Raw genomic sequence first — 17,145 nt, 5'->3', positions numbered from 1 at the left:
ATATTCATATTAAAAAGCAATGGCAACAGAATGGGACGCTCTGGACCAGCTGTACATGAGGTCTAAGGGTCAACATGCCCAAACATCAGGCAAGAGGGCAGAACACCCCCCCCCCGTAGTAAGGGGCACGGTCATTTGGGATGGGTTGGAGTGGCATTTATAAGGACCAGTGGTGTAATGATACATGTGCAAAAGGGGTGAGAAAAGTAGGGTATATGATAAGATTGGGGGAAATGTGCATTAACCAATATCAAATACATAATCCAAACCATGGATCAGAGTGACAAAGCAACATGCTACTCAGGTGTTCTCATTTATCAACAAAACCATGACAAATCATTAAAAAAATAAAAGTAAAAACTCTCCACTGCTTTAAAATCAGTTTCGCAGTACACTGGGTTCAACCAAAGCTTCCACTGGCAGACCTTTATTCAGGTTAATAAAACATCTCCAAAAAAAAAAAAAAAAAAGTTAATTAAAAATGCACAGAATGTCTGTTATTGCAAACAGAAGTGAAGTCACATTTGAAGAACTTGCTAAGACTTATGTATGGCACACAAGCAAGGAGCAGGAAGTGCTATCTATGTCTACAGCCAATCTGAAACCATTCATACTGCAGCACAAGAGCCATAGGAGATCATTAAAAGGTTGCTGCAGTCAGCAACCACTGACAAAGCTCAATCTGGGTCTTCTGAAGTGGAACACAGGTGAGCTGTAGGAAAGCAAGAAACGTTCCAAGAAGCAGAGGCTTGGAAGAGTCACACAGTGCACTGAGGCAGTCTGAGTAGAGCTTTTAAAGACATCAGTGGAGGCCTAACTTGGCATACAATGACTTCTTCACATTGGACCAGCCACCTGGAATGGATCAGCACCAGCACTTCCATAAACTTGTGTGAAGTCCATGTGATTAGGATCAGAAACTCTGCAGCATCTCTGTCAGATTGCATTAAAAAAAACAACAACAAAAAATCCACCGTAGATTATAGCCAAACCCACAGCCACAGCATTGTAACCTCATTCGGGTTTGGGCTATTTTTAGGTAGACCCAGCGGAACAACAGTGTACCTCAGCAAGGAGGGGAAAACTAACTCCCAGCCCACAGACATGTACAATATCCACAATATATACACAGAGCAGACAGCGAGAGTCAGTTTGAGTCATGGCTCCAGAAGCTGTCGTCATTCATTTACTCTCCAGCAGTGTCTTAATGTCTTTAATTCCATGTTCTGATGCAACAGCGATTACATGGTCAAGAGCATTGAGATGACCCAGAAGCTTCACCACCTCCTTAATGTGCTCCCTGTGTGAGAGAAACAAAATGAGAACATAAAGCCTACTCTTCAACACCTTCATAACAATCATTCATCAATATGACACTCAAAGTCTAAAGACTTGATACTCAAATACAGGTCAAATACTGCTTCAGTCACAGCAAAATCCAAGTTAAACCTGATGTGGTTTGCATGTTCACAATGCACAAATCTCCAATAAGCACAATTGGCTATAAACCAAAGCCTCCATGTCTTGTGGGTCTGCCCGGAGCTGCAGTTCTGTTTCAAAATGCTGTAACAAACATGTAATTATCAACCCCTGTATAATCCCAGTCCTCAGTCACCAAGAACCACTGCTTCAGCAGGTTCAAGTGTGGTTAAAATCAACTTACCGGACATTCCTTTTGTCCACGTCAGAGGCTACGAGACTGGAGCGGTACAGCGAGCTAGCCAGGTGCTTCATATACCGGCACAAGTTCTCCATCTGAGGCAGAGTCTGCTGGCCCTTTAGACTGCTGAACCAATGTACAGGGAAATGCTCTACCACCTGAGGGCAGCAGTGACCACAGAACAGTTTAAGGCTTAACTGACAACAAGCAGTTTGACCTATATAACTTATATAATGTTTGATAAGGCAATGTCAGATGTGTGCTCACCTTACGGCATTTCTCCACACTGTCTTCCCCAGAGTCTGCCATCTGCAGTGCTGAAAGAATGTAGCGATTTAGAGTGCTGTCAACAGCAAGCTCCTTCAGAGTACTTTGAGACAGGATGCCATCCCACTGCAGGATGTTCCCAAGTAGCTGCAGACAATGAGTGAGAAAGACAGAGAGTGTGGGAGTCTTAAATGTAGTAATCGGAAGAGGACACACAACATAACTATAAAATCCCCACATAGGCACTTTCACCTTACCTTCACACAAGACCAGAACTGTCTCTGAGAAAATAGGTATGGACCAGAGTTCTTGTTTTCCATAACACTGAATGGGAAAAAAAAAGGGAAACAGTCAGATACACCACACATTCAATCAGGCATGAAAAAGCTGTAAGGTTTCTTCTAGTACATAAATAATTCTTTAAATTAAATAAGGCATCATAAGTATCATACTTTTTTGGAAACAGAGGCATGAAGATATCCTCATCTAGTGAGCGTCTTATGCGCATGACAATGGTCCTCAGCAGCTCCTGCAAGCACAGACTTTAGCTTAATATCGGTCATAGATTACATATACCCAACATCAGTACCACCCTAAACCTTGCATGAATCTAAACTCTCCTCTCTTAAAACAAGTTCTAATATTGTAACCCAAACCCTGACCCTTATACTAGTATTCTAATATTAGAATATATGCTAAAATGAATATACTATTACCCAGTAAATGCTACCATCATCAGAATCTATATACATTACAATTGTTACATGTTCCTTTTTGTATTGTGCAGCTGTCCTAAACCTAAAAACCCTGAAATTAAAAATTAAGAAGCAAAACAACTTTCCTAACAGCTATTTATGCTCATATGATTACATTCTTCAAGTAATTCTGGACAGCTTCCTTTTAAAGGGTGTAAAGAAGTGAATAAATAAAACCACAACTAACTATTTGTTTTATAGGACTCTAGATCGGTCATTCCGTTCTGGCTCAAACAGAGCTAGCTTAATGCTCTAACCTGCGTGTTGCGGTTCTCCCCATGCAGTACTGTGGGGTAGCCTTTTATCAACCGCAACATAAAGGCCACCAGCCGGGAGGTCTCACGACATGACATTGGGTCCCACACCTGCTCCGCCAGCACTGAAGAGAAACAACAGTTAAAATAAACTATTGCTCAGTGTGGTTTAATTTGCTTACGCCAAGTAAACGCTACACAACATCAGACTGTTCTCAATACAAAAAAAATAAAAAATACAGGTGTATTCAGGTGTCTGCTTTTGACCTGATGCCACCGTCATTTCCACTGTTTAAAGCTGGACTCACCCGCAAGTTTGGGAAGGACCACCCGCTCAACAATGGCGGGCAGAAGGCCAGTATCAATGTCCTCTTCCCGAGCGCTGGTCAGCTCCTCACAGCCGTAGAACAGCAGAGACTCAAACCATAACATGTACTCAAAGTTTGGGCATTCCTCCTACAGACAGCAGACACCACAATTATCTAATCTATTTCAAAATCACTTAGCCAGCCTGTAAATGTAGGCCATTCACACAAATGCACACAAAATGTAACATCACATACATCATTAGTCTGTTTGCTGCATACTACCAAACTAATCTGAGTTGGGCTGAATTTCCAGCAAACATCTTAGCACAAAGATTCTTACATGGTCAAGCAAGCATCATACTGAACGCTCTCTTTACTAGTTAAAGCTAAAGTTCAAGCTAAAACTAAAATGCTTTTGGGACACTGGGTCTTGAAAGTTATCAAGAGTAAAAAAAAAACAAAAATAAAAAAAAAAGCGAGCCATACCTCCAGAGGGGACCATGGGATGAGCTGCAGCCTGATAAGGGGGTTGAAGAGTTTGGGAAGACACAGGCCAATGTACGCGTCTCTGTAGCATGTAAAGTAAAGCTTCCTCCACACCTCGAATCGAGTCTTGATACAATCCAAGGAATGAAAGTCATCTACAACGTCCTCAAATATCTTCTTTGAGTCTTTCAAAATGCGATCTAGTAGAGTGGGAAGACAACAATTAGTCACATGCTTCCTAATAACTAAAGCACCTTGTTTGATCGACCGATTATACAAGTGAGCACTTCTGATTGAAGGTACAGGTGTTACTGTACAAAAAAAACAACATCTATATTCATTACAAGATGGTTACCTCTCTCTAGGTTAAAGCTGGTAATGTCTGTGGAGGTCTCCTCGTCGTCACTGGACAGTCCCTCTTTGTGTTCAGCTCTTTTCCCGCTCTGTTCTCGAGCCTGTCTGCGACGTGTTCTGCACAAAATAAATAAAAATACACACTCAAACCACTAACAACTTTCAGCTGGTGTTTAGTGCAATAAATAAAAATGACAAGCAGTCTGCCATACCTCCTGGCTTCACGTTCTGCTACCCTCCTCTGCTTGCTGAGCTCCTGATATGCTGCGCGGTCTCGACCGAAAGGGTCCATATTAGGGGCCATAACAGCCTTACCTACAACAGAAAGTTGTCAGATTAACCTCCTAGACTAAAGGAACTCTCCAACCCTAAGCCCTAACAAATCTTTAGCATTTTCACTAATTTCAGATATCAATTATGAAATGTTTTCTATTAATATTAGATCTATAGCCATTTTGACTAGCCATACTGCCATCTTCTTAATATAATTTTGACCACTAATACATTACCATAGATTTTCATAAATCTTAAGTTAAAGTTAAAACTGTAATTATAGATAGACACACTAAATTCACTAGAAAACAAATAAAAACTAGGGCAAATGCTAATCGATATCTGTAATTTAGTTTTGACACCAGCAACTTTAATTTAATTTTTTACTAGTAAAAAACCTAATTCAAGATGTCTGTAATGTATGTAATTTCTAGTAGAAATTCATTTCAGATACCATAGATACCATGCGCTATAGTTCAGTACTAATATCAGATGTACACCCTATAATCCCTTCAGATTAATCACATTACTAGGATGACACATACTAATGTAACTGACTAGTCCTATGTTACCACTGATTTACATGAAATGTCACTTGCTCTTATCTGTGATAATATTTTTCTAACTCAAACTCAATTTACACATCATTTTACTAGTAGAAATAGTAACTCCAGATGTCTCCACTAATTCTGACTAGTAAAAAGGTCAGGTCCACATGTCCATTAATAGGCTAAAACAGCATTTCTACAATTCAGTTTAGACTATAATAATAACAATAATAATAAGATCTATTTTTGCTAGTCAGAATTAATGTAGATAGCTGGAATTTATACTCGTAAAAATATAACTGTAGACATCTATATCTGTAATGGGCTCTTACTCACAAAAAAGGAATTCCAAATAAGAGAGCGTGAGATTCTGTGTAAATCAATGGTAACATAACTAACCATTATTACATTTTGCGTCACCAGTATAGAACAAGTAAGAACGGCTTTACAGATCTGTAAATCTGATATTACTGGTACAAACTTTATAGCGGAGATCTAAAATAAGAATTTCTAGATTTCAAGATTGCAAATCTAGCAAAAACAAAGTTACGTATTTTGTCGCAGATTCAGCTGATGGTGTTTTAGGCCAAATCGGCTTGCCATGAGCTCTGGACATGAGGATAAATGTGTTTCCAATGAACGTACTGCACATTAGCTTAAATAAAACATCTGCAGAGCTGTGGTAAACGTACAGCGTTCACAAGCTTATGTAATAGGTATTTGAAGAACTTCATCCCACTGCCTGACTCATACTTACTGACGTCGCACCTTAGCAACGCTTCAGATGTGACAGTATGACACTGGCTCAGCCAATTCTCACAAGAGAACTGAATACATTTTTATTTGAGAACACTGAGATTGCAACCTCTTCCACCCAGACACACATACACACACACAAAAACAAACAAATGCTCACACAAAAGTAAAGGACCACATAACTGTGCTTATTTCTAGGCTATAAATCGCAAAATGTTTTACGTATCTCTACAATACTGAAGAATGGATATGTTCAGCTGTGCCAGAATGTGGACAGCAACAGCACAGCGAGCCCAGACAAACAGGGCTGTAACTAACAGTGTGCTTAAGCGTGGGCGCTATCATACAGGAGGAAAAAAAATAATGAGGCCATTCAAATAAATTATAAAAACCTTCAAGATGGACTGACTTGAAAGGCTTGAAAACTCCGCCGATTCATCTTTAATATCATCCTGTCTTCTCTGGACACGCCGCGCCGCCCGTTGCCTTAGTAACTGGTGCATGGCAGCTTCCAGCTCCAGAACAGCAGGCACCTGAAAGATATGATGGGTTCTGTGACGGCAGCTCCTGGATGAGCAGTGGGAGAACGCGAGAGAGAAAGAGAGAGAGCGAGCGAGCACGAGTGGCTCTGGGTCTCGGTACCTTTTGCTGAGGCACAGGACAGCAAAACCACAGCCAACTTATCAATCAGTGTAAGGAGCTCAGCCAAACTGGCTTTTTAATTTGGCTTTGACTTTGCTTACACTTGGCAGGGACACAGAATTGCCTATATACAATCATGACAATCAGATATTCATCCTATGATGACAAAATGTTTACATTTGCCCTGCAGCATGTAGCTATTGCATTCGAAAACTCATCAGAGATCATTTTTCTACAGAACATTTAAACTAGACTACTGTGAAAAATACAAAGTTATTCTGTGTAGGCTTTCACTTTCTAGTGGATCTACCTTTTATTAAATTTAAATTTAAAAGTCCTATTTAAAAATATATGCGAAAAAATGCGTAAACGAGTTAAGAGACTTGATTTGATGCCAATTGTGAACAGGGCCTTTCAATATGATAAAACTGCCTGCTTACAACTACTAACTGCTGTGCCCCAGCAAAGGCACTGAAACTCCAAAACGTCTTCATGCAGCTGGAATTAAAGACATGCTGTTAAAAAGAAGATGCTTCTGGAAGCTCTGCTGCAAGAAAGGCAATACCCGCTGCCCTGCCCATGGTCCTAAACCACTGAGGAAAAAAGACCTGCTGTTTACTTGCATCAAAGCAATAATACCAGTGCAGAACCTGAAATATTTGATTTGTTAGCCAAGTGATAACCTTAGTGTAAACTCAATTAAGATTAAACTGCTGTTATCCATCATTAAAATGACCATAATTATACTCCACGGCATTGGAAGGAGACTAACTAAAAAACAAAGCAAACCAGATAAAACAAAAATGTGACACCAAATCATCACATTGCTAAATCACACCAGCGGTCAGGTTAACACAGGCTTTTAAAAAGAACAACGGTATCATTTTTTCTTACCTTTTCACTGAAACACTCAAGCAAGTCTCGGACATACCCTCGCATTTCTTGCAGGAATTTGTACTGCTCTGCGATGTGCTGCGAGGAATCCTCCAGCTGCAGGATGCTGCTGTTGGAGGCCTGCAGCTCCTCCTGGATCTGCTCATAGCGCCGGGTGCTGGCATCGCGACCCTGGCGCATAGAGCTCAGCCTGGCACACAGGAGATAGACATCAGCACCCACTCCCAGAGTAAAGCAAAAGACATGCCCGCCTGCATCTGCAGCTGCTCCTTCTACTGGCTCACGTTCAAAACGTCTTTATAAGGCCTTAGATGTGTTGAAACTAAGCTCTGCAGGGCAGTGGGAACTCCAGGAGCAGGGCCGGGCACCTCTGGTACAAATAAAGCAGGCCTGCAATGAGTAGTTTAGGACAGGTTAACTAAAGCTTGTTCTCTCTAAATGAAAACAAGTGCAGGAAACCTAGCGTTAACCTTCACCCCATCAGAGAAATCCAGACTGCACCAATTCTGTGCAAACGTCATTGGCAAATCACACCCCCAGGCCACTGCCATGAGTCAATAATGCATTTAAACTCTGGGCTTAAAGGACACCAGTGTTTTGAGCACCAGAGACTGATAGAAAGGGATCTGGCTGCGTTTCACTCAGCGTGGATGTCGGACTTGGCTGGGTTGGAATAAAGGGGGCTTGAGAAGCGGAGAAAAGAAAAGACGCTCAGAGCCTACCTGTCTGTGAGCCGTTTCTTTACCAGAGCTGTAGTGATAGGGTTAAGAGTGCTACTAGGGATAGGGTATGGCACAGAACCCTCAGCTTTCACAGGCTTGCTGCTGTCTGCCCCAACCGCAGCATATCCATAAGGCATGCTGTAGGACACTCCATATGGCTGGGCCTCGTATCCAGCTTGGTAGTACATGTTCGCATCTTCAGGTTGACTGGTCTGGACCTGTAACATTTTTTGAGGAAATAAATTGTGGTAAAACAGGTAAACAGGTGCACTACCATACAAAGCAGAACAAAGTTATAATCCTTTGTTATGTTATTCTGCATCAACCAAGGAGACATCAGTTATTTCTGAACGGATGCAATGTCATGGGCTCACCTGTGGGATGCTAATGCCTTTCCTAATCTGCTCCTGTTCCCAGCGACTAACCTCTTCATCATTACCTTCAGTGTCCAGAGCCTCATCATCGCTACCCTCAATACCTGCAGAATAACAAACATCATTCGTACAATTTAGGACATAAAATTCAACACTGACCAGACACCACATCACTTTTGTTGTTCATAGTTTTGAATTGTGGTTTCAGCAAATCACAGTAACTCCACTCCTCAAAACATCACTCATCAATGTGGCCTGGGCAAAACTTTGGGTACAGCATCAAGGATTAAGTAACTAGGGCAGAGGCAACTTGTAATCGATTACAAAAATATGAGAATTTGCATAATGTTGCTGCACCCACTTAAAAAGGTCTGTGTCTCTCGCATTCACTACCACACTAAATAAGTGCTAGAAATAGAGCACCATGATTAGAATGTTCATTAATGTAGAAAGCAAAGTATAGAAGTGGGATGCAGGCATGGATTTCTCCAGAACGCAAGCGGCAGCCGCACTGTCAGGCATCTAAAGTGTGGGAGTATTTTGGACAGAGACCTAAAAATGTGGTATTCTGTACGTTTTGCAAAGCAGAGATGATTTATTTTTGTCAACTGCCAGCAAAACTGCACCGTACATTCTGTGTCCTCATCACCCCCACCTATGTAAGAAGAGCTTTCTGCTCCGCTGCTAGGACAGTAATGTAACACCTTAGGCAAAGTGTTATCTAACATTGTTATTCCGCTGCCTTATATTTTCCCGTTTACTTTAATGGCTGTGTACAAGACAACAGCTCAATAAAAATGAATAAAAGTGAAATAAAATAAATAAATAAATAAAAAAGGTACAGGGAACAGCGTGTCCTTCTGCACAGGTAACATTGATGACATTTTGTTACAACAGACAGTGTAACTGTTTTTTACGTCTGATTAGCAAACGTAAGAAGCTGTGTTTCTCTATTAAAAACAACAAAAAATAAAACTTGTCATTTGGCCAATTATTGATTAATTCATGGATTCAAAAAAGCTTACTACCTTAAATTAATCTATTCTAGTACCTGATCCATTCACATATCTAGAATACAATTACACACACCAACAAATTGATAGTCCACACTCACCAATCTCCTCTGCTATTTTCTGCCGCTGGCTCTTCTGCTTGACCCCACTGAAGACTATCCTCTTCTCATCTTCGTCATCGCTTGCACCCTGCTCATCTTCACGAACCAGGCGTTTATTTGCTACCTCAGACTCCACCAATGGAGCATCTCCTCCAAGCTCACGAGCCATCTGCCGTCGTTTACGGGCAGCGTGAATAAAGGCTGCGTCTGGGATCTCACCTACAGGAAGAATAGAACGCTTAAACACAAACTAACACTAACTAAACAAAGAAAAAAAATCCAGTTTCTTATTCTGGTAAAAACATCACGAAAACACACCTGGTCTGAGGGAGCTGAGAGCCGACAGGGGCTCAGAGAAAGCGCCTCCGCTGCCCGGCTTGGCTTCACTCTCGTCCTCCGGTTCATCGTTACTATCCACCTCCATCTCACCCTCGCCCTGCTCACTGCTGCCTCTGCTGTCCACCACCTCGTCTTTAATTACTGCTAGACCAGACACACCTACAGCCAAGACAACCAAAGTACAGACATAGATATATGTACTAGTCACAGGATCATCCGGCATCATTACTATGGACCAAAAGAACATGAATGCCAGAATCTGGCCTATAAAACACACCATCATGACGTGTGGTTACATCCTGCACCACATGGACAGTTTTTTCCTCTCTGTACTCTTTCTTGAGTTGCTTGACAATCTTCTTACTGTGGTTGGACTTCTTCACTCTGAAAACTTCAGCTTCCTCTGAAATCAGAAAGGAGAAATTTAAAAAATGGCTACGTATTTGGTAGCAAAAAGAAACCAAAAGCTTATTAGCTAGAATAAAGATAAATGATGTTATACCATATATGTGGGGAAAACACTTACAAATATTATACAGAAGTCAATACTTGCTATTCGCTACTGTTGTTCAAAATCAATAACCAATGAAAGCCACCTTATGGTCAAATCCAGCTGGCCAACTACTCAGTGTGTTACGATTTCAGTAAGGCATTGATAAACCTGTGCAGACACACCCCCTGGCTGTCTTAAAGAAGCCTCTCCATTGCCATCTTCATGTAAATCACTGTCCATGATCATAACTAGACACTTGGGTGAAGTAACAGTGGAGGCCTGGGTGGTTAATGCTCAAACGAGGTGTTTTTAATTACTTTCTGTAATCACTAGTACGCTTGCTATAAATATTAGGACCTATGGCTTAAGAGGGGGCTGTTTTATTGGAAGTCAGGGCAAAATGCATGCACAGAAAGTTATAACTTGTACTGATTACGTTTCTTATCATTTGCTATATAATTACAACTCTGCAGGACCAAACTAATATAAGCACTAATACAAAAAAACCATCAGAAGTGGGACTGCTCTGGACCTGCTGGCTGAAAATATCTATACCTAGCACGTTAGCAACCCCTCCGAGCCATAAGCTTCATTTATTTGGTTGAATAAAACCCATAAGTGATTGACTGAGCTAGTGCTAGCTAGCTAACTACATGAAGCGACCTGATACACAGGTCAAACTACCAAAGCGTAGGTTTTTAAAATCAGCACATGACGGGAGAAGCTGCACATGTGCTCCCCGTTAACGCCGTCGGCTCCTGTAGGCAGCTAACCGCAGTTAGCGCTAGCTAGCCATGTTAGCTATTAGCACTGGCAGGCTAGGTGTTTAGCTCGCATTCTAGCTAGCTAGCTACCTTCGTCGTCGTTGAAGCTGAGCAGGCTGGCTTTGGGCTCGTCCTTGCTCTCTTTCTTCTTTTTCTTGTCTTTGGCATTCTTTAAAGCGCCGGGCTGAAAGCCGTTCCCGTGGTTGTTGACAGCGTGGCTGTCCACGCTGGCTGTGCCGGAGTCTCCCGCTCCAGGCCCGCACGGCGCCGGCTGCTGCTGCTGCTGCTGCTGCTGCTGCTGGTGGTGGTGCTGGTGCTGCTCGGCGCTCTGGGGCTGCTGCTCATTCTGATGCTCCTCTTTCTCCTCATCCTCGGAGTCATTCCGCCGCCTGAAATTACACCTTCTCGCCTTTTTAAACATCGCGACGCGGTCACCAACGCAAGCGCAGCGAAACAGGCGGGCTAACGTGGGTTATTTGTGTGAGGCGCCAAAACACTGGCTGTGGCTCCTCCAGACTCTCACCATCTTACCGACGAGTTGCGAGCTACTTTCTCGCCAGCAGCACCGGGATGGGTTATGAGCGAGCAAGTTAGTGCTGCCATCTGGCGGAGAGCCGTAAAAACACACAATGAAAGCCCTATTTGAAAGGCAGAGGGAGACAGAGATCGATAGATATATATCTATGTAGCTACACACACACACACACACACACACATATATGTAGACTATTTAGTATCAGTTTTCTGTACCATTATGTAATATATATGTACTGTGCATTATTTTGTATTTATTTACATTTACATTTATGGCTTTTAGCAGACGCGACTTACAAGGTTCTCGTATTACAGAGGAGGGCCAATGTCGTGTTAGGAGTCTTGCCCAAGGACTCTTATTGGTGTAGCACAGCACAGTGACCCAGACTGGGAATTGAACCCCAGTCTCCCACGTGGTGTGGTAGCTAGCTCAGTGGCAGGTAGTAGTGTTATCTGTTGCGCCGCACCAACTAACCAATTATTTATTATATTATTATATTATTAAATAGTATGACTGGATTTGCACCCTGAATTTGATCACCATGTATATGATTTTTTTATACCACGAAAATGCTATATACACATGGTTACAACGAGCATCATTAAACCAACAGTACATTAAATGTCTAAGATACTCTGAGAGCTAATTTAGACTAAATTGATCTGGACCTGATTAAATAAGGAGATTTTTTAAATGTTGTGAAATGTAATTTTCATTATATTAAACCCTTCAAGACAAGAGAAACTCAACTTAATATATATATATATTTATTGTATTTTTATTTTTATTTTTTTTACCAAGTGTCGCACTGAAATTTGTGGCCACTGAATAGTGTGACGATAGAGGGCGCTGTCTCGCGATACCTGTCCACATGCCGCGTGCAGTCTTCGGTAGTTACTCGGAGGCGCAGCAGCTTGTCGCTGTGTTCCCGTAAACAAGCATAACGACGAGAAACATTTACGTTTTAGTGATCTTTTCATTCCAGCGTGCAGACAAGCGTTTCATTCGCAGTTTTATGGTACAGACTGGTTATCTGTGCTCGTCTGTCTGTGTTATTGCTGTGATGGGGATCATGTCTGAGATCCCAGAGAAGTTTTCATATGTGGAAAACTGCGAGTGAAACTCTGGTCTGCGCACATTTGTGAAATTAAGAGACCACATAAATAGTGTGTAAATGTTTGTCGTGGTTTGTTATAGGGAGAACAACGAAAAGCAAAAGTCCTGCAGGGTGCTCTGCATAATGCGCTGGTGCGTGTGAACAGCGCCCCCAACGGTCACGGATTTCGGCGTAACACCGCTGCTGTCAGAGGCGGGTATCAGACGATGATCCGGACAGCAGCTCTGATCCACAAAAACAAGCCTGACAGCCAGGTTAAAACTACGATGTCTGATCTACTGCTTTCTCACTGTTATATTCACTGTAATAACACAAAAAACGATATAGTAAGCAGTGTTAAATAAATTATTAAATACATAATTTATTAATTATTCATATATTGATTCATATCGTCAATCAGTTTGACCAGTTTATAAGAGTTAAATCAGTCCTGTGAGGTAGAAATGCTGACCATTAGTGTTAATCACATGTCCAGGGTTTCAGAGCTGATCATCTGTGAGCTGAATATGAAACTCTGTATCTGAATTATGGATGTTTTAGTTTTTCTGTTCGACAAGCAGAGATTAAAGCAGATGATGCTTCTGCCAGAAACCTTTATTACACTCAGTCTGTCATGGCTCTGTTCATCTATAACTCAAAATGCATTTCAAGAATTTTTTTGAAATCAAGAAATGAGGAGCTTTTTCTTCAGAATTATTTAGAATTGTAAAGAAATATATTTACCTAGAAAAGAAATATATTTTCACTTTAGGAGTGTGTACTTATATTTTTACTTGAGTAACAAATGGAAATCACATTTCAACCTTTACTGAAGTATTTTCTAACTGGAATCGTTGGGCTTTTTTTTATGTGTGGGTTGTCACAAAAAATCCCAAACCAGATTAGATCCACTCCCATAGTAAACAGCTGACACTGTGTTTTATTCAGATGCTTCTTTGTATAAACAGCATCTTAAAACCTAACCTAAATAAGTTACATTGCTATCATGGTAAAACATGTTGCCTATTAGTATTATTAAATAAAATAACATAGAATTTAGTGTGAATGTTTCATTTTGCAATTCAAAAACATCATATAATGTAGAATTGCACTGCAATATAATAATATCTCAAGACGTTTACAGAATACTGTGATCTGTGTTTGGTGTTTAAACCATATATTGCTTTAAACCACATATTTTAACCCCTGTTGACTGATTAACTAACACTATAACTATAGTTTCCAGGTTCCCAGGGTTTTATTCTCCATTAGCAAAGACAAAACTTGCTTCCTTACAAAAGGAGTGCACACAGTGTCAGGTTTTTTTCTATCCAATCGTGTATTGATAGAGGCTCCCTGATGTCCCCAAATAATTTACAGTATCCTGGAAATTGGAAGCGTGTGCACTTTTTGGGAGCAGTTGAGCGAGACAGAGCCAGTGAGTGACAAACGTAGTGAGAGTGTGACACAGAGAGCATCCTGATTGGTCTGTCTATGTGCTTAGTAGATCTACCAGTGTTCTGTGTGTACTTACACTCCACCTCCCTCTTTCATAGTTCAGTTTAGTTCTGCAGCTCCATGGCAGAGAGTTCAAAAGCAGGGAATGTAAAAAGGCACTTATCCCTGCCTGTAGTGAGCAAATTGGGACAAGTTGAGGTAAGTTTACAAGTGTCATTCTTTATCGATATAAATGAAGTTACATATACTAGTTGCTAGTTGTGCTGCCCTGTTGATGTCCTTTATGATGAGGACAAACTCCCTGTGGACTTGATTTACAGACAAAATCACCAAAAGTGTAAATAATTACATTATTTAAGCAATCTACCCAACAATGACAGCAAACATGCAGTTAGCAGATCCCACCATCAGGGGAGCTAGCTTCCCAGAGAAGGGACACTGGGTTCCCACTATAATAACAGGGAGGATAGAATAATAAGAAGGAGAAATCGTGTTAGTTAGACATCAAAATAATTATTATAGGAAAGGGCAACAAGACAAAATTCAAATGTGTTGCGGTTGGTAAGACATTGGAGATACGGTTCTTTGAGCAATGCCATAGAAGAACCATTCTTGGTTGCATAAAGCCAAGTTTATAGATTTGTAGAGTGTGAATATTTGTTTTAAATTGGTGAAGAACCTGTACATGAAGTGAAAGTTCTTTAGACCTTTCACACACACACACACACACACACACACACACACACACACACATCTCTATTACAAACATGGTTCTTTTCGAAACCCAATCTGGTTCTTTTAAGGTTCCCTCAAAGAACCTTGTAAATTAGTTTCAAATCACCAGATCCATCACATGGTGCAGATGACAGAGGACAACAAACTGGTCCACAGGCACTAACAAAGCAAACATGCCGAATCATGCAGGTTACAGGCTGTAGTTTACTGAGGCCCGTGGCAAATAATAACAGATAATAAAAAAGACGATTCAGCAGGAACAGCCTGTGGTACCCAGCTGAAAGAGACAAAACAAATGAGCTTACAAATAAATATAACCTACATTAACAAGGGCTAAAACAGCCTAAAGGAAAACAGGCCCAAAAAGACTTAATACACTATGTGCCTAAAGGTTTGTGGACACCTCTTCTAGAGAATGTGTTCAGCTACTTTAAGTTGCACCCATTGCTGACAGAGATGTGCAAATGCATGCACACATATTGTCTAGTCCTTGTAGAGAAATGTTGGCAATCTTGTGATTAGACACACTACAGCAGATAAACATGGACCTACTGGCACCCTGTCTAAAGCCAGGCGTGAGCTAGAGGAGGATAAAGCCCTCCAGCATTGAGCTGTGGAGCAGTGGAACTGTGTTCTCTGAAATGATGAATGGTGCTCCATCCAATACTTTTTTGCGATGAGTTGGGGATGAGGTGAGGTCCAATATCCTGTCCTCACTAAAACTCTTGTCGCTGAATTCAATCATTCAACATTCATTCATTCAATTCAGCAATTATCCAAAATCTAGTAGGAAGCCATCCCAGGACAGTTATACCAAACTCTAAAGTCTACTTTAAAAGCTTTGATTTTGAAAGAAGTGATGAATGAGCAGGTGTCCCAATATTTTTGTCCATATAGTAAAACTCTAAAATGTGCTTCTTTAGTTCTGCACTGGAGCTATGAGGTAAATGTGTAATGGACATCTCTGATATCATTTTTGATGACATACCACTCTGTTGTATTGGCCTTTTGGTGCTAAACTAAGACCCCTGGTCACCTGGTCACAAGCATCTAGACGAGTATCTGGATTGTGTCATGATAACATTTTAGCCACATGCATTTATACTTGGTATCCCCTTGGTATCTCAGTTTAGTTAGACTGAAATCTGATTGCTGTGTGGGACGGACAATGCAAATTTGCTTGTGACACAGCAACTATTACTGGTGTTTGGGTTGTACTTGAAGTGGTTTGAGTGATCGCATTTGTATCGGATTTGAGTCTTGGGTGTGTTTACACTTGCTTTTTTATGTGGCTTGGCCTGATCTAAGCCACATTAAGTGGGAAGGTGTAAACAGGGTCTTTGAAGAGGCATTGAAGAGCCTCAATGCTGGAGTTTATTCACACAAACAGAGAATCATCTACACTCCTAAAAATAAAGGTGCATCAAAAGCAATGCCAAAAAATAAGCACTTTTGATTCCATAAAGAACCATGCTTGTAATGGAGACCTTCTACTTGATGATTAAATGATGATTAAATATTATTAACCAAATTTAAAGGCTCTTCCACTCACACATCTCTTACAAAAATGGTTCTGTAAGAAAACAAAAGTAGTCCTTCCAGGCATCACTCAAAGCCTCGCCTGTAGAGTGTATAGGTAGTGCTGGCTATCAACAATGTAAAGAATGCATATTTTGGGAGAGCTTTATGCTCTCAAAACAATGGAGAGGGAGTAGGCAAGTGAAGGGGAGTTTGAGGAGGAGCAATGTGGTGAAAATAAAAAAAGGATGATGATGGAAGTTGAAGATGAGGAAGAAAAGGTTTAAGGAGGGGTTAAAGATGGAGAAAGAGGAGAATACGAAAGGAGGTAAAGGGGGTCTCAGTTATCACCTCAAAGAACCAAGAGGCTTCATTTCAATATGAATTAAAAAAGGTGTAAGGGGGCAGGATGGGGGACGAGTGAAGATTTGCACTTCCCTACAAAGCCAGGAGGAGGTGAGGTAATAGCATCATATAATAAAATAACACAGAATCAGAAGGGCCTCGGCCGGACTGTACAATCAAAGGGGGGTCAGAATCATTGCCCAAAGTAGGACATGCGAGAAATGTGGCGTTCCTCTATGTTCAGCCTCATTATCAGCTTAAAATACAGGTTTCAGAATGTCCCCAAACACCAGTGTTTGTTACATCGGTGCAGCAGGGGAAACACTAAACTTCCAATTTCTGTAAACACAGTATGTTAACAGATAGGCTTACTAGAAATTGGCCTATTAACTCAGTTACATCAATCCACAAACCCCACGTACATGCCAGTGACGAAAAGAGGCACATGTGTAAAT

At 41.1% G+C, this 17,145-nt stretch overlaps 1 protein-coding gene across 1 annotated transcript; it reads right to left on the bottom strand.

Moving 5' to 3' along the window:
- Window positions 1-399: 399 nt before the first annotated feature.
- Window positions 400-11,553, bottom strand: paxbp1 (PAX3 and PAX7 binding protein 1). The gene is made up of 18 exons (XM_072658852.1): window positions 11,094-11,553; window positions 10,024-10,149; window positions 9,726-9,905; window positions 9,408-9,626; window positions 8,294-8,397; window positions 7,920-8,137; window positions 7,198-7,387; window positions 6,071-6,194; window positions 4,297-4,399; window positions 4,086-4,201; window positions 3,731-3,930; window positions 3,245-3,392; window positions 2,940-3,061; window positions 2,380-2,456; window positions 2,185-2,251; window positions 1,928-2,074; window positions 1,664-1,818; window positions 400-1,300 (listed from the first exon to the last, which is right to left on the bottom strand). Exons 1-18 carry the CDS (start codon window positions 11,422-11,424, stop codon window positions 1,183-1,185), a joined length of 2,745 nt encoding a protein of 914 aa, XP_072514953.1. The 5' UTR covers window positions 11,425-11,553; the 3' UTR covers window positions 400-1,182.
- Window positions 11,554-17,145: the final 5,592 nt, after the last annotated feature.

The sequence above is a fragment of the Salminus brasiliensis genome, chromosome 16 (genome assembly GCF_030463535.1).
Source record: "Salminus brasiliensis chromosome 16, fSalBra1.hap2, whole genome shotgun sequence".
Lineage (NCBI taxonomy): Eukaryota > Metazoa > Chordata > Actinopteri > Characiformes > Bryconidae > Salminus > Salminus brasiliensis.
Note: the sequence above shows the minus strand (reverse complement) of the source record. Positions and strands in the feature narration are given on the sequence as shown.

Bases quoted from the DNA above. Each gene is read 5' to 3' on its own strand.
- paxbp1 (XM_072658852.1), bottom strand. From the start codon at position 11,424: ATGTTTAAAAAGGCGAGAAGGTGTAATTTCAGGCGGCGGAATGACTCC. The intron at 8,398-9,407 runs GTGAGTGTGGAC...GTTATTCTGCAG, and splicing joins GAAAATAGCAGAGGAGATTG to GTATTGAGGGTAGCGATGAT. The intron at 8,138-8,293 runs GTGAGCCCATGA...AAAATGTTACAG, and splicing joins AAGGCATTAGCATCCCACAG to GTCCAGACCAGTCAACCTGA.